General features: G+C 38.1%; 1 protein-coding gene across 5 annotated transcripts in view; it reads left to right on the top strand.

Moving 5' to 3' along the window:
• ZNF277 (zinc finger protein 277) overlaps positions 1–15,026 on the top strand; it is a 64,808-nt gene extending 49,782 nt beyond the window's left edge. For 2 of the 5 annotated variants that reach the window (XM_075493894.1, XM_075493923.1), the window contains exons 8-12: positions 6,876–6,943; positions 8,119–8,215; positions 8,732–8,774; positions 9,399–9,573; positions 10,618–10,952. In XM_075493894.1, the coding sequence (XP_075350009.1) occupies positions 6,876–6,943; positions 8,119–8,215; positions 8,732–8,774; positions 9,399–9,573; positions 10,618–10,810 (576 nt within the window). In that variant the 3' untranslated portion in view covers positions 10,811–10,952. Of the gene's footprint in view, positions 1–6,875; positions 6,944–8,118; positions 8,216–8,731; positions 8,775–9,398; positions 9,574–10,617; positions 10,953–12,230; positions 12,334–14,144; positions 14,201–14,497 lie in introns of those variants that run through there. The other 3 variants (XM_075493901.1, XM_075493919.1, XM_075493911.1) reach the window with 3 other exon arrangements.
• The last annotated feature ends 5,970 nt before the right edge of the window (positions 15,027–20,996 follow it).

The raw sequence follows: 20,996 nt of genomic DNA, 5'->3' as shown, positions 1-20,996 counted from the left end.
TAAACATTTGTTGTTGAGAATTGATTTTGAGAGATGCAAGAATGCAGCTTGAAGAAACGCTAATCATCATGTCATTAGTGCTCAGTCTCTGCTTTAATAACCAGAAGGGAAAATGAAATAATGAACTAAATGGAGGTCTAACTTGAATGCTATTGGCTTTGAGCTTGTTTGCTACAAACCTTAAGCTGGAAGTGCTCTTCAGAGTATAAATTAAATGCAAAGAGGAGGAAAATGAAAGATACATAGATGAAACAAAAAGTAAGTGTTCGTTTTCAGCCTCCAAGTATGTGTATGTGGCTAGGTATTAATATTTTTTATCTCAGCCCTTTGAGAGTGTGCATGCATGTGTGTGTAACAGATTTTCACTTGCTGTCTTCAGCTGATGAATATAGGAGCTGCTTCAAAAGCTGCTACATTCTCTGCCAGAAATAACTATATTTCACCTGAACTAGTCTTTGTGCCTTCTACATGTGTTAATATCCAGGTTATAAATAGGCATCCTTGACTGTTTTACCTACTCTTTCCCTTTAATTTCTCTCCCTAGGTTTTACTCTAATACTAAGAACAAAAAGTTGTATGTTTAATGCTCTGCCAAGTCTCTTCTACTCAAGATGGATTGAATTCCCTCTGTGATCCTGTATACTTTTCTTCCAAAGATCAATGATCTGAGGCCTATATTTTCTTTCTAGATATTTAAATATCACTGCTTTAAAAACTGACCTATACTTGCTGCACAGTGAGGAAAAAGTTGTGAAGTTCTGCAGGGTATATGTTCTCAGCTTCTCAACAGAACTGAGCATTCACTTCTTCCTTGCAAGTTAACAGACTTGAATTTAATGTTGTAATTGTTTTAAGTGATTGTAATAGTTCCGTTATTCTCTGCTAGTCCTGCAGGTAATCTTCTGTTTTCAGAACTTGGCATCCTCTTTAAATTACCTTCTGTCTCTAATTTGCATTCATTGTTCAGATTTGAATCTGTCCCAGCTTTGATCAGGAAATTGAGCTAGATGACTACCCAGAAGCACAGAGAACCATGTGATACCCCTTCAGAAATCTGAGACATGCAGGGAGGTCATAACATCAGTGCAGACACAGGGGCTGTGTCATGTTAATAAGCAGAATATGCCAAAGTTAATACAACAGCAAGACTAATATTCGTATACCTAACCTCTTTTCCCACTCTGTCCGGTTGGTCCAAAACGGGTGGCCTTGTCCATGCTGTCTACTAAGAATGATCTGTGGCCTGTACACTTCCTGAACCATGTCCAAGCATTGTCTGGGTAGTGCTGTTGGCACAGCCACAGAGCATGCAAACTATTAAACAGTATGGGAATCACAGGACAGTGCTCAAGTCAGGGCCTTGGTCCTCTTTAGTTATTGCTGGTATTCTGGGCTGGACTTTGCAGAATAACTTCTTATGCTAGCCTGAGCCAATTCAGGTATTGATCACTTAGCAGCATCACTTAGAGATGTATTTTTCAGGTCCTTGCTATTACAGACAGAGGATGGTAAATATAATTCAAATAAGATATGTCAAACCACCAAAATGTTTAAAATTGGGCGGCAGGGTCTGCACGTGCAAGGTTTGTACCAATGCGCTGCCAGTGCTTCTTCTGGGACATACTTTGAATGATCACAGTTCTCTGTCTGGCTCTATACGCTCTGCTACGGCCATGTTTTCTTGCCACACATTTTCAGTTGTCTTTCCCTACATTCTACCCAGTGGACTGTTTCTATTCAGTCTTTCTGATCCTTCAAACTTAGCCATATCAGAACTTCTGACATTTCTTCTTTTAAAGAAAGGATTTTTTTTTAATAAAGGATTAAAAACAGACCAAAAACTCTGTCTTAAACACTTATAAAATAGTTCACTATAAAATAATTTAAATATATTATAATATATAATTATTTAATGTATATTTGCAACTAATGTTGCATGAGACTAAATTTTTCATTAACATGAAATTTGTAGGATAGTTCCTACATAGTAGAAAGTGTTTGCTTTCAAAATAGCTTTGGTTAACCCTTTATTTTTTGCACAAAGGAGAAAAAGATTAAAGGGAGGAACTTTAATTTGTTCACTAGGGGTTCAGTAGATTGGCCTTTACATGTAAGGAGAAATAACATTATTCTTTACTGCAGATATGTAGTCTACAGTAGATTATATTAACGTGATAGGATTCTTTTTTTCAAGCTGAGTCTATATTCAGTGAATTCTAGATGTTATGCAAGGTCTGCTTTCTGTAATGACTTGATGTAGTGATTTTGCTTCCTCTCCCCCAGCACTTCACAATTTACTGGAGGATATTTTTTTAATGTGTACTATCAAGCTTTACTGACTCCTCAATGAGTCTTAAAGATCTGTGCTTCACATTGCTCTAAATGTCCAGGGGAATTATACAATTTCACAGACACAGCATGGATTAGATATCTTATCTGAAATGACATATCTACTGAATTCATCTTGACCTAAAGATGTAGGAGTACAATTTATCTATTTTTTGTATGTTTTCACAGAAAAGTTTGACTTCTTAGAATGTAACAAAGATCTTTCTATATGCCAGTTTGATCAAGTTTGTTTTCATCATAAAGAAACTATAAGACTAAGTAGGTCTCTAATGATGAACATCAGTATTATCACAGTCTTATCTACTTTACTTTTAGGATATGCACCATAAAGCTTTTCTATCAGCAACTGGATCTTAAGCTATTTAAATGGATAGTTCTTTGGTACAACCATCTTGCAGACATTATTGTCCTTTTTTCATAATTTTCCATGCCATATAATCTTCACCAAACACTGCGTAAAATAGTCGTATTAAGCTGGAACTGGCAGTTTCCTTTATTTTGTGACTTTTGTACTGAGCGTTTTAAGGGCTTTTTGTTCAGATGTCCTGAGAATGTCTGCTGAATTGTCTCATGATCTTCTGGCCAGTTCTGACTTGTGTTTTTAAGCTGATGGCAGAGCTCCCATTGATTTCATTTAGAGCAGTAGGCTTGCCTGCCTTCTTCCTTTCCCTCCATTCTGCTTGTGGCTTCACTTGTGTTTTTAGTGCAGTTGTGAGAATCTGTTGTCGTAACAGAAGTTACATTTTATGTCTATGTGTTGGTAATTCCCTCCCCTAAATTTCCAATTTGGCATAGCAATGAGTAATATAAGGGCAAATTCCTTTGTAAATATTTTGGTATTCTGAGGCTTTCTATGACTTCTGTCATGACCTACAAGCTGTTTTGATTTGTCTACTCCCATATTATTGACATGTTCTGTTGCTCACAGGTTAGTGTTAAGAGTATTACATGTAATCTTTAGTAGGAGTGGAAGCTTTTTTTGTCATGTGCATGTATAATAGATGTCTTTCATAAGCAAGTATCAAAAGTTTATTATTAGATAGTTACATTAAATTAGACTGGGAGTTTTGCAGTTATGCAAATTACTTGAAAGGCAGTAGGGTCACTTCCCCAGTGGATTTGGAGGTCTTTTGTCAGTATTGTGTAAGTGTAGAAGATTATACCAATCCTATTTGGAAAGGCTTGCAGTATAAATTGAAAAAAACCAACTGACAGTAGAGGGTGAAGAACTGAGCAACAATGCATCCAAGATATATATGTAGGTTACCTTATTTTTCTTTTCTCCAAAAAAACTTCCAACCTAATTTTCTTGTTTCTGTGCCTGTGTTAGCCTGTGGCCCCATGACTCACCTTGCAGAAAGAGTCAAGTAAAAATGGGGAGGGAAGAACTTTTCAGTCTGTGGTGCCTGCTGGAGGCCATAAAAGAGCAGAAGACAGTATTAAAACTCCCTTATTCCCAGCCCAAGGAACAGAGGCGGATCCAGACTGACAGGGCCTTTCTGTGTTCACCTGATCATTACCAGCAGCACTTTAAGTATAAAGTATGCTTTGTAGTAAGCACAGATGTTATTTTCAAATTGACTAATAGCATGTATCTGTAGTAATGTAACATAACTATAATGAATGCACTTATGACTAAGCTAGACAGCTGAAAATGGTACCTGTTACTTACTAGGAAACTTGTTTCATAAAGCCTTTACTTTTCCTCAAAGATAAAAAGATGTTTTCTCCTTATTGCCAAGCCCTAAATCATCGTTTTTATCTGTTGGGGGCTAGGGGGATGTTTTGTTTTGGGGGTTACTATTTAGCCTGTTTTGATTTAAGCAGGGTATATTTTGTAAAATAGTAAAGGAAGACCCTTCATCGGTTGGTGATAGTTCAAGACTTAATAAAACCCCCCAAGTGGGGGAACACTTCATATTAAAATTTATCCAATGTCTACTAACTAATGTTGGGGTAAGACCATCTCTCCTATGTGATAAAGCACCTCTAAGTTCTGCAGCAATATAAAACAATTCAGATAATTGCAGTAAGACAGGTGAGAAGAAGGGTAAGAGGAAATTTGCAGGGGAAAGCAGCATATGTTTGGAGTTTCTGAGCTCCACAGGCCTGGAACTACATTTGCATGTAGTTCAGTAAGTGCTCTTTTGGGAAAACTGCTTGAGATACCAGCTGCTGTTTCTAGTTTCTCCCATCTCAGCATTTCTTCTCAAGTTGGGCTATGTTTCCTCAGTGAAGCAGGCAGACCTTGTCCCTGTAGAACCTTAAAACTGTGCTCAAGTTGAGAAGATAAATTGTCTGTGAGTCAATTCATCTCTGTGCATTTAGACTTCATTTTGGAAGAGGAAATCAAACCACACACATTTACATGCTCTCCTCACTTTTCTATAGGATCGTCCTCTCTGTGAGGTACACAGGAAGTATTTTTAAAAAAAAGTTGGTTTTCCTTGGATATATACCAAGGCCTGCAGTTCTTTTAATTATGCGTTTTCTACTGTTTGAACTATTAACAATGTCAAGTCTAGTTTTTCCTCTGATTTTGTTAAGAATTTCTTGGGAGTCTCTAGAGATGATTGCCAGAAGCTCTTGCATCTTGGATGAAAGAGCAAGGGAAGTTGAATACTTAACAAAGGCACCCTTGGTCCCAGATGCCCATCAAGCTGTAGAATTGAAAAAGTGATTTTAAAAAAAGAAAAATGAAAAAAACTTAAAGAGCTTGAAGAATATTTCGAAGAACTCATTCCCACCCAATTGCTCAGCTTCAGTCTCTCAGCACTTTCATCACAGTGTCCCTAGTTATCCATTCGCTGTGAAATTTTCCAGTGATACAAGACCTGATTAGCTTTTTTCTTTTCCCATTTTTTTCTTCTCTGAATATAAATAGATGAGGGAAACAGAGACCTCTCACAAGATCCTTCTCTGCCTTCTTCGCAGAAACGCCATAAAGAAACAGCAACGATAACAAAGCTTGTACATGGTTTTCCCCTTTCACCTTTAATTAAAAGGTGAAGCTTAATATTGGCTGCTGTTTTGAACATACTCTTTTGTGCACATATACTTCAAGCTGGTAAGGGGAAAAATTGTGAGCATTCGTCTTCATTTTGCAGTGGTTGTGAGCTGCTATCCTCTCATTAAGGTGTTAACATTAGCAGCCATAGGAAACTAGTGTGCAGCTGGGAGAACATGTGGTGAGAGGTGTTAATGGCTTCACGTTATCTCACAGTAATGGTGACATTAATGAGTCTCCCCTGTAACTCGGAGAGTTTACACACTACCATGTAGCATCACGGAATTAATTACTCAATTTTCATTCTGTAATATATTATGACATTATGTTTAGAGCTGTCTAGAGACATTTGTTTATCATTTACCTGATAGATACTAACAGCTTTGAAAATTCTCATTAAATTGTTAAATGATGGATATCTTTTCCTTCTTTTTCCAAACAACCATAAAGGCAATAATAACACTTGTTACTAAGGATGTTATTCAATATACTTACCAGAAGGAATATTTGAATGAAAGAAATGAAAGAATGATCTTTTTATTAGCTGTCTGTTCTTTTTTTTAATGGAAGCAAGATTGTCAACTATGATCTTCGTGAATCCTTCACAGCCATCAAAAGTATGAGTTCAAAAATACTATTTTGATTACTGGTTAGTTTGCTCTCGTTTATTTTTAAAGGCAGGAAGAATCAGAGGAAAGAAAAAACACTAGCTAAAGATCACTGCTGGTATTTCAGTAGTGTGCTTCAGCTTTTTATTGCCTGTTATTTATATCACAGTCATGCTGAGAGTGCTTGCCATTGTGCTGAACGCTGCACAAATGTATTGTGATATACTTTGTGCTGAAAGTCTTTAAGATATAAATAAACAACACAAAAAGTAAAAGGAAGAATAGAACACCATGAATAGATGTGCTTACATTCATGTCTGGGAAAGTGATGGAAGAGAAACTGGAGTCTAGCTCAGAGATCTATGCCCTGGTTCATATTACCTTCCTGGAGTACTCTGTAGCTAGGTTTACACCATGTGTTTTTACTGACATAACCTTGTACAAGGTATGAGCGCTCACTGGTGTAGCTATGCCAACTAAAGTCTCAGGTGTGATAGCTGCATTGTTTAAGCAGCATATGCTGCATGAAGAGGCAAGTAGGCAGACTGGATTGAGCAAGTGTGATGGCAAACTCGAGACAGTGATAACATGCCCACCTCGGGAACACCTTGGTAGTGTTGCAACACTCTAGTTTTACACAGAGCTTGGATCCTCTTCTTGAGAGCTCTGTGCCAAATCATCTTCTTCCCAGATGTAGGGTGGGGAATGCCCCATTAAGAGGCAAAACAAATTGTTATTTTAAAAATTATTACTGAAGCAGTGTTGTATGACTACCTTTAACTCACAGAAATACCAAAGTGATCCAAAATAAGATGTTGATTCTGCCTTCCCAGATGTTCATTCAGCTGATACATAAAATGTGATGTGAATCAGGAAATGTTTTTTCTTTTTCTTTTCTTTTATCTCTCCAGGAATTTGGAAAGTCCTGGGAGGAAGTGCAGTCAGAGGACGACCGGGAATTACTAGATAACCTAGAAGAGTAAGAGTTACTTATGTGCCCATTGTAAAGATTTACAACATCATTATTGTTGGAAGTAGTTACAGGGAAAATGCTTGTGCATAGTTAGTACACAGTTAAAATTCATTTAAGCCAATCAAATCAACTCCAAATTGTTCTCATCAAAGACACTTCTCCACAACAAGGGTTGTAAATTTCATATTCCAACCACAAGCCTATTTTTTGTTTGCATATAGCTTAAACAACAGCCTTTTGGGTTTGTAATGATGTAGGATAAACAAGGGGTTTTTTTACTTTTGTACTAAAAAATGGTTGAATGGGCTTTGCTCATATTTCAACATCAAGAGTAAGCATCAAAAATGTCAGCATGAGAAAGAAATGGTATGAAAAAGTCTGATAACAGGATTTTGAAGGAAACTTCTCAACAGTGCTGACTGAGGGCAACATCTGCCTCTCCTCTGCATTCTTCTGTGGTCCAGGCCCTCAGATCACTGCAGAGGTGGCTTCCTTGGCCGTAGATAATTGAATAAGCAGGAAGTAGTTTGTGGGTATCAGGGCCCCTGACCTTCCTTGTTCTGTCTGTGACTTGAGCTTAATTTTACTTGATTATACCTGGTTGCAATAATATGTCTATCTCTCAGCAGTATTGGAGTTCTAAATAGATGTGTTGGTAAAGTATTCTCTGTGTGCATGTCTAAATGTAGCATAAATTAGTGTCTCTTTCAGGAATAATAATATTTGATAAGTAAATAACACTTAGAGTGAACTGGGCCTGATGATTATGTCTTTGGCTGGTTTACTGAAAGATCAGAAAGGTATAAAAGAATTTTAAAAGACCTTATAAAAATAATCACTGAACGCAGTATTTGATGACTTGCCAAACTGGATAGAAACTGAAGTTAAGATCCTGTTTGTTAGTGCAGGCAAATTCAAGTAGGACTTGCTGCCAATCTGCACAGGAATTACCCAACAGTAACTGCTCAGTTATTCTTGAATTTGTAATTTTTTAGACTGTAAACCAGATTCTAATCATGTATGCAGCTATAAATCCACACTGTCTCTTCCACCCCTTTGAAGTATTCAGTTTCTCTGGATTTAGTTCTAGTGCTGTGAGTACAGAATCTAAAGTGCCCTTTCACAAAATGTCTCTTCTCTTTTCCACAATTAAATGAATCTTTTTGACTTTTAATCGTAAGAGACTGGTCTGACTGGGAAGAGCATCCTGTGTGTGCAGTTTGCCTGTTCTGTGAACAACAAGCAGACACCACAGAAAAATTGTATCTTCACATGCAGGTAAGACTTGTTTTAAATATCAGTTCTTTCATCACTTCGGAATTAAAAAGTAAGGTTGTAGCACCTTTGTTAAGATCAAATCAGCTGCTGCATTAGAATGCCTTCTTTAGTGCAGAACTAAAGTACTGCATACATCTCCAGCATCTGTTCTCTGAAATATGCAGAGGAGTCAAGTTTTACATTGAGGGATGAGTAGCTATTATTTGTGAGTGTACAGACTGGTACAGACAATAAAGAGGTAGCATCTTTAATATTATAGTGACTTGACGATTTAATACATTTGATGGTTAGCATCTGTGTTTCAGTCTTAATAAACTATTTAACAGGAGCCTTGCAGTTTAACGGAATACAAAAGTTTCTGATGAAACAAATTTTGGAGGGTTTGTTTTATGTATTAGTGTTTGCATGTCTATATGCCTGTGTCCGTGTCAGTCTATGAAAACCTGAGCTGTTTTTAACTTGGAATAGTAGTAGTGGAAATAAGATATTTTATTCTTTCCTTTTTTTTTTCTCCAGAAATCACATGGATTTGACTTTCCTAAAATAAAGTCAGAACATGGTGAGTAAGAGATGCTGTAATTGTCAGCATTTGCCACTAGTGTGGAGAAAACCACATCATAAGAATAGTGGAAAACAACTGTATCAACTTGATTTTTGTACGGACATTTAACTTTTCCATTATGGAAACTGTTTCTGCCAGCTTACAAAAGAACACCAAGAACACTTTATTTTTCTGGAACTGTTGTTAGTGCCAAGGATGTGAGGTATTTTCTTTAAAACCATTGAATTCTTTTGCAGAATAGCTTCTACAAATACCCACTCTGTGAGTCCCAGGTCTGGCTGCTGGAGCCCTGGAAGAACAATAATAATTATTATTGTTGTTGTTGTTGTTATTCCTGTTGCTTGCAAGTTAGAAGGCTGTGCTCTAAGCTGTGTTTGGCCAATGTTTGCTTTCTGCTGTAGACTAAGAGGAAGCAAGGTGCTTGCAATTTTTACATTAAAAGAAGGGCCAGTTCCCCTGCAGCTGGGAAAAAGCATTTGTTCAGTTAATTTGCTAAGTTACAGCATTCAGGCAGTGCTGGTCTTCAGTAAACGCCTATCAATCTTTACACTTAATCCAAGAAAGCATTTGTAAATTAAGTCTCATGTTCCTCAAGTGCTTGTTCGCTACCATCTCTCCCAGGTTTGAACTTTTATCAGCAAGTAAAGCTAGTGAACTTCATCAGAAGAGAAATCCATCACTGTCGTTGTTACAACTGCCAGGAGAAATTCCAGACTAAAGGAGGATTGATAAGTCATATGGAAGAGACCAAACACATTACATTCCTGCCAGCCAGGTCTACATGGGATCAACCACAGTAAGGGCACACATGTTTCTTCCAGCATTTATACTGTTACTTGATAAAGTCTGTAAAACAATAAGTTGAAACTTCTGGGTTTTGCCAGTGCAACAGTGCCCTGAGCTCCCCAGCTCTACTGGCCCAGATAAAATGGTCTCAAAACTACTCAGAGCTATAAATCTTTGTACTGCCTGAAGCTAAAATGAACATGTGATACTGCTCTTCTAGTTGCATCGAGGATGCACTATCCCCATAAATTGTGTCTGCACTGTCAAGTCAGTATGCTGGAGAAGTTTATTGTTGCAAAACTGTCTTTTGCCTGTATTTGCAGTTGTGTAGTGAATGGTGAAAGGCATACATGGTGCACTCAGAGCACTTTCCCTCCTGGCGGAACCAAGGTTGAATCTGTGCACCAAAGTGACATCTTGAATGCCCCACTTGTAGGCAGGAGATTCTTCCAGCCGTTAGCTCTCTACACAGATGCAGATCATGCCTGGGATGGGCATCTGGCACATACTTCATTGCTAGTAAAGATATGCTCTGGGCATATAGTTCTAGAATCAAACTAAACCCCTTACTTTGCATGTCTAATATAGACACATGCATAATGTCCACCTAACTTTAGGCATCAAAACAAGTTGGTTGTTTACCCTTAATTTTCTCCGTAGCAAATAGAGAGAGAGCATAACGTAACACTGATTCAGATTGTAAGGAGGCTGAATAGGTCTGGGGGATGATGCCATAGGTGGTAAAGCACAGGGAGTGTTCTAACTCAAACATCTAGTTCAGCATTTGTTGTGGGACAAATCTGGATCTGTGGCCTCAGTTGTGACAACATACAGGTGAAGAAATAGGGGGAAGGACTTGTCTGTTGCCAACTCTTCTGTATGACTCTTCTAAGATGTACCTGCCAGTTGATTTTTTGGGTGTGCTGTTTACTCTTATTTCAGACAACCAGACTTTCTCATTTTTCCTTTTTTAAAATCTAATCTCATAAAATATGCTTTACCTCTTTCAAACAAAATATGTGACTATCTAGTAATTATGCCTTGTTGCTTTCAGGTATTATTTTCCTACCTATGAAAATGATACACTCCTGTGTACACTGTCAGACAGTGAAGATCTGATAACCGAGGATCAAAGTGAAGATATCCCTGTTGTAAGTGAAGATATATCCAATCTAAAAGCTCTCAAACAGAGCAGTGTTTTAAACCAGCTCCTATATGAAGAGAACAAGACTCAGGAGAAATTTTGACCTTGAATTACAGTTGCTGACCTTTGAGTGTTTCTTCTGCAAGACAAAAAAAAAAAAAAAATTTCACTAATATTGGAATACAGTTTAACTCATAAATGTTATCACTGGGCAAATATTACATGAATGGGAATGCTAAATAAAATTTAAGTGTAAACTTTTTTGGTTTATCTTCCTTTAAATTCTAGCTTTATTTTAAAATTAAATGCTGGATTTTCTGCTTGGCTCTCCAAATAGGTTTAGTATTATTTACAAATAGGATTTTTCTTTTTTTTTTTTTTTTTTTTTTTAATTTTTTCTGAATACATCAGAATCAGAGTTCTATTTTAAGGCCATCTTATGAAAGGCACGAACAATTGAGACAATGTGTCTTGATATACGAGCCAATGAGTGAATATTCTACATATTATTGCTGTTAGCATACGGAAAAGAGCCTGAACTTAATTTTTGGTCTGTTATGTAAAGCAAATTTTGCCATTTTTAACCTTAGACCTTCTTCAAAGTGAAAACAGGTCTGTGTATATGTATTATTCATCATCAATATATAAGATATATGGTGCCTGTTCTGAAAACTGGCTCAGAAACACCAGTAAAGCCCATGGATATCTGACTGCATGGAAAGCTGCCAATCCAAAGCCTAAAAAAGCATAGGAACAATTGCAGTCTCAGCTGCATCAAAGATCCAAAGAATTTAAAGTAGACTTCTTGTTTGGTCATGAACTGAGATGCAAAAGAAATTACTTAGAGGATTGCAGACACATAAATCCAAATTAAATCCTCAAAATCTCAACTCAACTGTCCATTAAAGTTACCATATTTCCTTTAATATTGAAAGTTCCCAAAGTAACAGAAGGTCTTCAGCATGTCCAGAAAACACCTCAGTCTTGATAGGGCAAAGCAGCTCAGAGCATAGGTCCTGCTAGGATGATCCAGACTAGGTATTCCTGCTTCTCTTCCTCCTCTGAAATCTTAAGTAGTTCCAGAGTTCAGGTTTGGCTTTCCATAATACGTATAACTGCTTTCAAAACTGGCAGCACATTCTTTTTTCTTCTTTAGGTCAGTGTTAGAGCACTTGTTCAAAGTATGGGAGTGTGGGCTCAGTGCCCTTCCCTGCCTGGGAAGATTCAAAGCCATAGCTTTGCCTTTGCACAGCCCTCTTTACCTGAAATAGATTGCTGTCAATAAGAGTTGTTGTTTGTCATTATACAGTGATTGAGAATTATATAGCAGTCCCTGGGAGAAGGGGCTAAAGTTCAAATCTTTACCTGTGTTCTGCTAAGCTTCCATATCCAGCCTAATTCACCCTGCAATATATCTGCATCAGTTTATTTTAATTTGCATTGAACTTGCTTTCTCCTGGCATTACCCATCACCCACTAGCACCTCTCTTTGCTTCCCCTTTCTTACTTTCTCTTGGGCCCAGGTGCTCTGGAGATAAGTTAGAACAACAGGATGCTGAAAATGTACTGAGGAAGACAGATCAGCCACTTAACCTCGCAATGAAACAGAGACAGAAGCAATATCTGACTCTTCAAGAGGAAATGGGATAGAAATGGTTCAGCAGGTGCTGAGAGTGCAGACAAAAGGGGCATATGTCTGCATTGGCTTTGATTAAACTGGTACAAAAATTCAGGAGGAACAACCCAAATATTTTTGAACTAGAACATCTGACCATCTTAAATAAGCTGTATTCTGTACTTCTTGTATTTGTAAATTTCTTAATTTCACGCAGTAATTGCAATGGCTGTTGCTGTTGATTATTTTTTTTCCCTCTTAAGTAATTTTCTTCCCAAGCAGTTATTTTCTTCCTAAATCAGAAATTGATTCCAGTCTTTGCTTTTCAGTCATATTCTTAGCTGAGGTGGGAGTAAAAGTTGATGGGGTTTACATTAATGATAAGTGTCTTGAGCAATGGAAAAAATCAGCAAGAGAACTATGGCTAAATCAGCAGCACATGAATGTGTTTTATGGCAAGCTCATCTCAGAAGGGCACATTAAGGGAAAGATAAAATTTTATTGATATATCGTAAAGTGAAATTGCAAAACGTTTCCTAATCATGAGGAATGTGATGCTGAGTCACTCAAATCCCTACAAAATGAAATCAAGAATGTTAATATCAGCAATATGGAATGACTGCTGTTTCTAGTTCTAACAGAAATTTGAAATAGCAATTTATCAGTGTAGATTTAAGAGAGTATCTTAAGAGAAATTGTATAAATAACATGGATTGGTTGTCTTTTGTGAGTAAAGAGGAGAAGGTACTTAGGAAAAATTTATCAGCAGTGTATAACTGTTCACTGAAAATACAAGGAACATGAGGAGTCAGGTTAGGGTTGACCCTGTTACTTCAAATACAAACAAGCAAGCAACAAAGTAGGTTTGAAGTCTCCGTAGGTTCACAGAGAGAGTTGGGTACAGTTTCTAGAGTAAAAATTGAGCATCTTCATTTATCACAATGATGCTTCTAATTGACGTTTTGCAGGAGCGTACTGTATTTGTTTGTATAATGGCCACAATTTTCCCTAGGCATTCTTGTCCTCTATCTAAAGCAAAGCCAACATCAGTGTCTGTTTTAAAACTGAAGTTATCTTTTTGTCACTAGTAGGGGACACAGTTATGACTGCATACAGTGTATAGGCTCAGCTATTTTATGAGCAAATATGTTCTTCTAACAAAAGAGCATTTTTGGAAGCATTACAACAAAAATAGTGTTGCCATAAGTCATGGAATGGACAGAGTTGGGGTTGGCAAATGCTCTTGAGAGTCAGATCAGGAGAATGAGTGGTGCTAATTAGTATGAAAAAAGCTACACTAGTTTAAAGCCAACGCACATTTCTTACCATAATATTTCCTTTTAGCCTAGATCTTGACTCCTTGTACACACTTACTTTGCTTTATCCAAAGCTGTCCCCTTGTTTATAAGGACCTGGGTAAACAGAGGAAAAAGGTTTGTGTCCTGGTGACTGGTAGTTCCTCCTGCCCTTTTTACAAATACCTTAATTATGTCTTTGATAATCCTCCACATACAATTTATTCTGACAATTCTGTGCAGACTTAATCTGATTTAACAAGTTAATGGTCGTTGACTTTCATTTAAGATGCTTACTGTTTTCAGTTTCTGTATTACATTTGTCTGGCATGCTGTGAGAGAACTGTCAGTGGCTGTTCTTGGCTGGCTAAATGGTAACCGACGTGCAAAACACCGAAGTAAGTCTCTGAAAAGTCTCTCTGCTATTGTCATCTCTCAGTGCCATCGCTGCTTCTAAATTCCAGTTAGATGTCTACTAGTGAGTGGGATGTTTGGTACAGTATCTCTCTCTTTCTCCCATTTTACAGAGTGGTTGATGTAAATCTGACACAAGAAACTGAACTGTGAACAGAAGTACAGTCACTTTCTTCCAAGGTTACCAGTCTCCATGCTCAAATTCAAGTCCAGAGTGGACATTGGACATAGTTCTTGGCAATATCTACCGTCCACTGCCATTGAACAGCAGCAATTTCACAGCTTTGCTTATGACTTGGTGCTGTATTAAATGATCTTACATTATTTGCATTTTACTTATACGTAGAAAAAGGCAAAAGAGAATCAAAGGTCCCTGGAGAAAAGCTGTATTTCACAGAGGCAACATGAAAAATACTTTGTTTTCCCCAGGAGTTTTTGTTAAGTCATAGTGTTTTCTGGCCCTCAGTTACAATCGAAGGACGGAAGTGTCTATGGTCAAATTATGCCCTCATCTATCTCTGCCAGCTACGTCAAACTTGGTTAGATAACAGCTGCCACGTGGAACAGGTAATTTGTAACCCTGGAATGAATTACTGCTTCCATGTAATAGTCATTAGAATCAGCTGCTGTAGAAATAATACAGGCAACAGTGGTTGCATGAAGAACCTAGTTCATGTAAAATTAATTCCTTTTCTCCATGAGCACTGAATGCGCTGTTCTCCCTGATGTTTGGGGGGGGTTGTATTGGAAGTTTTCTGCTATTAAGTCACACTTAATTTGACTTCTTCCACCAGTGAAAATTTTAGTTGCTTCTTGAATTTGATTTTACAGCTTTTCCCAGACTCTTGCTCATGAAGATACAGATAAGGTAACTATTCTATAAATTACTATGTAACCCCTTAGTTGAACTCACATTTGGTATTTTACATCTCTGATAAATTCACTCTCTCCATAGGAAGAGTGGGGGAATTTAGGCTATTTACAACTAAAAATACATCAGTCGTCTTTGCATAAATTTAGATAGAAATAAAAGCATTTTTCTTTCACAAATGTTCCTTGGAACGCAGTTCTCTCCATCTGGTTTACCATCCTGAGACTGAGAAGCTGCCTGTGTGTAATTATATATGAGCCTAATGTCTAAGCTTCCGTTGTAATCAATAAATGTAGTCTATGGATCCTAGAGTCATTCAGCTCACCCTACAGTAAACACCTAAAACTTTATTCAGTTCCTTGCCCATAGACATGTAGTGTCATCTGAGATGCTTGAAAATATTGTGGTCTCCAGCTGCTGCTCCTGAAGGATGCTGGTCTCTCAGAGGTCTTGTGTCAGTTCTGTCAACTGTGTATGAGCATTTCCAATACCATGGAGCATCTCAGATGGCATTGAGGCATATCTAGGTCGAAGCAGCTAAATCCAGCACCTCTGGCTGGTAGCTAAATATCTCTTTTAGACTGCAATAACTATAATGGAAAGTTAGGCACCTAAGTCACATCTGTTCACCTACGTCTGGACTCCTAAATTTAGTTATATTAATTTAGAGCTGAATTCTACCCTACTGTTATGGAATTAATTTAATCTGAAGGTGGATATCTACATGAATCAGATGATTTGCCTTCTGGAATGGAGAGCAAGCTTTGGTAGCTACATTACAAATATCTAACACTAGTCATTTAGTCTCTGACGCTCTGTTCTCACAGCAGCTTTGGGGACAGGACAACTGGTTACCTTTTGGCACATATGGTCACAGCTTAAATTATAATCAGAGACCTAAGTATAGAAACCACTAAAACATAGAAAAAGTACATCACAAAACAGACATTATGTATGTGCTTCCCTGATTCAAGGAATCTCAATTATAATCTGCTGTTGAGTAGATGCATGTTAAGCAGGAGTAGTCAAGAAGCTGGACAAGTTCTGCAGATAGTTTCTGATGTCTTTGTTCTTCCTGCCCATGAACTGTTATTGTGTCTGTATTTTTGTTGTGGAAGACCGTCCTGAGAGTGAATATGGGTGAAAAAGATGGTAATAGAAGTCCATAGACCACATGGAGGAATACGGCTAAAGCTTGACTATCCCACTCCTACTTTTCTAACCACATCCCAGGTTTTTCATTCATATCTCAAAAATTTTTTGACTTATAAGCATTTTGGGTCAAGAACTGTCTTTTTTCTTTTTTAAAATTTTATTTCGAGCGTTTAGCATGCATGGCTTAACCCAGTTGAGGCCGGCAGGCACTATTACAATGCAAAGTAATGACATTGTAATGACATCCCAAAAAAAAGAGCTATGGTTCATAGTGATTAATTTAACCTCACTCTTGACATAAATTATAACAGCCTTGTACCAACTCCTCACAGAAGAAAGCATTAGATAGCACTTAAAATGGCATGTATTTCCTTGGGGTGCCTTAGCAAAGGAAAGAGTTTGTAGCTCAGCACAAAACTAGGACTGAAAAGACCCCAACGAAATGTGTCCCTTCCTCTGGCAGCTCATACCTTTCAGTACTGGCATAAACCAGGAAACCAGAACACCACAAGGACTTAGGTGTGAATTCAAACTAGAGGGGCTGCTGCTAGGTATGAAACCTAAGCCAGATATTAGTCATTGCTAATTATTATTTTAAAATCTACAGGCTGGTGGTGGTTTTTACAAATGGTGTATCTGACTATATTGCAAAGAAAGTACAAGGAGTACAAGGAGCCTTAGCACATCACAGGAAGGAAAAACATATTGCTCTTTATCTGCACTTACTGCTCCAGCATGCCTATGCGCAGTCAGACTCCTACCACTCCTGCGGTTTCTTTCGCGGTTATACCGGCTGGTATCATTACTCAGATAAGAGGCATTCCAGAAACCCCTGCTCTTCCCTTTAGCACCACGAGGAGCCTGGGAAGTGCCAGTGGCAGCTTTCTAGTGTCTCTTAGCAGTAGTGCTGCTAAGCACCTGAGCACTGGTAAGCTGCAAATGTGATTCTTTAGTATAAACAAATGCTTCAAAATTTCAAACTCTGAGGGGGTCGTGCAATGCATTTTTGTATCATATCACATCACATGAGGATGTAGTGAAATCCCTCAGAATAATTACAGGCAGACTTTTAGCGTCACCTCCAGCCACAGCTTCACTGAGTGTTAGGAGACTTATTTTTTATTTCTATGCTCTCTGGAAATACCAGAACAACATAGAAATAAATAATGCAGGAATTGCTGATTGCTCATTAGAGAGTCTGTCTTTGAAAACTGCTTGCCACAGCTTTGCAGAGTTGAGCACTGCTTTAACCTTTAGGTGGTTTTAGCTTTAAACTTCCAGTTGTGGTGTGGTCAGTTTGTTACTTTCTGATGTATATCTGTCTTCACACCATTTACAGAAATATTACTGTGAATCTTCACAAATATTTGACCTATTTTAATAAACTGCCTGATATTTTTGGTTGAATCTAGATGAAATAAAGAGCAAATAAGCAAGGATGGAGCTTAGCATTTATGAAGAAGGATCATGAATGTGTGACAATGCTGGCCTCCTGTATTTTTACAGACAGTGACTTACCATACATCCTTTGACAAATATTGTTGCTTCCCTGTGTCTCAGTTTCCTAAACAGCAAGATCGTCATTATACGATAGTAACTACCAGGGAAAAAAAGGCACATATAAGATAGGATTCCAATGTATGCATGCAGCTTATCTGCATTAGTCAGGTTTTCATATTTAAAATATTTAGTTTAAAAGGTGACTACATCACAGTCAAAATAGTTCCTCGTTCAAGAAGAAGAAACTTAATTTTGGGGGTACATTCCCACAAGGAAAGAAAAGTTAAATATTTTTAAAATAAAATATTTTAAAAAGAAGTGTTAACTTCTGAATCAGATTTTCAGAATATGTCTGATTTGCCATCACTTGAGGTTTTTAAGTAGAGATTTAATATTATGTAAAAGATCTGTGCTTTCAGTCACATTACAGATCTTCCAAGTGTTCAGTTGCATATTAAGGAAGACCAATTTTCTGTAAGAAAAAAATCGCTGCTTAACATAGGGTAGCCATGGTTCACAGTGGTTAGAGAAGATGTTCCTGTTAGTCTCCTCTAGCCTTAAAAGCTATAAACCCGTGAGTTTGCTGAGATTACAAAAAAATGCAAAATGTTGTGCATCCTTGTCCTGGTTTCAGCTGAGATAATTTTCTTTATAGTGGCTGGTATGGGGCTATGTTTTGGATTTGTGCTGAAAACAGTGTTGATAATACAGAGATGTTTGAGTTGTTGCTGCACTAGGCAAGGACTTTTCAGCTTCCCATGCTCTGCCAGGTGCAGAAGAAGCTGGGAGGGGACACAGCCAGGATAGTTGATCCAAACTGGCCAAAGGGCTATTCCATACCACGTGACATCATGCTCAGTATATAAAGCTGGGGGAAGAAGAAGGAAGGGGGGACATTTGGAGTGATGGCGTTTGTCTTCCCAAGTAACCATTATGCGTGATGGAGCCCTGCTTTCCTGGAGATGGCTGAGCACCTGCCTGCCCATGGGAAGCAGTGAATGAATTCCTTGCTTTGCTTCGCTTGCATGCACGGCTTTTGCTTTACCTATTAAACTGTCTTTATCTCAACCCATGTGTTTTCTTACTTTTGCTCTTCCGATTCTCTCCCCCATCCCGCTGGGGGGGGAGTGAGCGAGCGGCTGTGTGGTGCTTAGTTGCCGGCTGGGGCTAAACCACGACAGTCCTTTAATTCATTTAATTGTTCCTTTGCTTTGTAAACAGTCTCCATTTAACATCCTGGCTCTCTAAGAACTTTTCAAGTGCAGGTTTAATATTTTCCTCATAAAGTATATACATATGAGGTAGATAAGATTTCTCAGGATTCCCTTAAGCTTGTGTTATTGTATGTACCTTGCCTTTGCTTCAGCATAGGAAAGTTTCTGAGTAAGACAGGACTTTTTTTCTCTATTATAGCTGATACTTGGATGAGATTCTCTTCTCAAAGTTACTGCAATGATACCTTTGTTCATATTCTCATCTTAACCAGACGCCTGAGTTTTCTAACTTGCATTGAGCCACTCAGCCAAACAGGCTACATTTCAGGTAAGCAATCTGTGAAAGGACTGATCACTTAGTAATGCTGATACTGTTTCTGTAGACATAAAGTATGACAAAAAAATCTTAATGCCAGATCCTTAATTTCTTTCTCTTTTTTTGGACAGAAAACAATGGGGATCCATTAAAGAATCTTTAATAAAAGAACCCCTGATATCCTCTGCACCCCTGTTGCACTGGGGCTGGAAAAATTCTTTTGAAGATTTTCACCAGCTGACTGCCACTGTGGCAGTGCCAGAGTGCTCTCAGTGGCCCCTCACCCTCTAAGTGTAGTAGGGAGGCAGGTGAAAGCAGCACCCCCAGCTCTCAGCAAGATGCTGGGATCTGTGATGCAATGGAACAGCATGGACCATTTCCCCATTGATGCTGGACTGTCCCCAGTGACCTTTAAAGATGAACGAGATGGAGTTCCTGCTGCTTCCTACTAGGCTCTGGTGCCACTGGGAAAATTGTCCAATTGCCCTTAATGACTGGTTTGAAACCAGTTAGGATTCCAATCAATATCTAAAATGAATGTCAGCATCCTGCCAAGCAAGGATTTTCTGCTATTTAGTTTTGTTTCCATCTGAAAAAAAGAATTCCTTAATGTGTTTGACAGTGTTTATCCACTAAATTTCTTTTGGGCTTTGTGCTGATTAAAAATAGTACAGTCAAAGACTCTGGCCTCCCTTGTTCCCACTGTTTGATTCCTCATCTCTGCCTCTGCCACCATCCCTCTCATTACACCCAGCTACCTCCCACTCCTCGGTCAGGTCTACCTTGCAGGCTCACAGGAGTCATCCACAATGTGAGCTCAGACTCTGGTTCTTCTCCCATGGGATGACAAAGTCCAATAAGACTCTAGCAGCAGCTGAAAGCTGACCTGAAAAGAAATAAAGGGATTTGGGACTAAGAGAAGGGAATCTGTAAAAATGATGCCCCAAGTACTACCTTAAAATGAAAGAGAAAATTGGATAATAAGCTGTGCAGAAATCACAGGAGGGTCAGGGGACTCTGTCAGAACATCAAGTGGGAACTTACACTGACTTCCAGAGTGACAGCAATGGCTGGAAGGAAAAAAAAATAAGATGACAAGACTACTACCAAACATTTTCTATTAGAATAAAAATATTAAGCTCAAAATATCAGTGCAACATTGGCCAAAAATAGAGCTGATAAAACCAAAGCATCAAACTGTCATCTAAGTGGAAGCAGCAGTTGCAGATGAAGCCACGTAACTGAGTGATATATCAGTATATCATCTGGAAGCTAGACTAAATATTATTTCAAGTAGCTAAATGTTTAATAGAGCTTAGTACATGTGCAGGATGTCTCCCATGCAGACTTAGGGCTTTGCAGAGGCAGGGGAAAGTAGTAAGTCCTGTTAAATATTGTTGGTGGGCTCTGGTCATGAAGCAAAAGGCAAGAACTCATTTTCTGCTTGTACATGGGATGATCCATGTAAAAAATGGTAGTTACAGGACCTTGCAAAAGGGCTTTTATAAATCAATAATGATAAAGTATGTACTAATCTATTGGACATAATATTTGAGCATAATATAAACAGATGACTGGTGTCATCTGTTGTGCAGGCTGTGAATTAATGTTCTGGTGGGTACAAAATAGTAAAGAGAATCTGGATTTTTGTCTAATTTCAAGGAACCAATTAGTATTTTGTCCTTTTAGTTACAGAGTTTTTATATCTGCCTGTGAGAAGGCTATATCTGTCCAAAAGATTTGATCTTTTCCTCCAGGTGTTTAGAGTGGTCACTGCTTGCTCTTCTATTTTGTAACAGGTTTAACTCCTTGCCCCTCCAAATTTAGATAACAAATGAAATAGTCTTAGCTTAGACACATGGTGGTAAGGCATCCATCTGTTTAAAAAGGGGTCCAATAAATCTCATTT

Source organism: Mycteria americana, chromosome 1 (assembly GCF_035582795.1).
Source record: "Mycteria americana isolate JAX WOST 10 ecotype Jacksonville Zoo and Gardens chromosome 1, USCA_MyAme_1.0, whole genome shotgun sequence".
Lineage (NCBI taxonomy): Eukaryota > Metazoa > Chordata > Aves > Ciconiiformes > Ciconiidae > Mycteria > Mycteria americana.
Note: the sequence above shows the minus strand (reverse complement) of the source record. Positions and strands in the feature narration are given on the sequence as shown.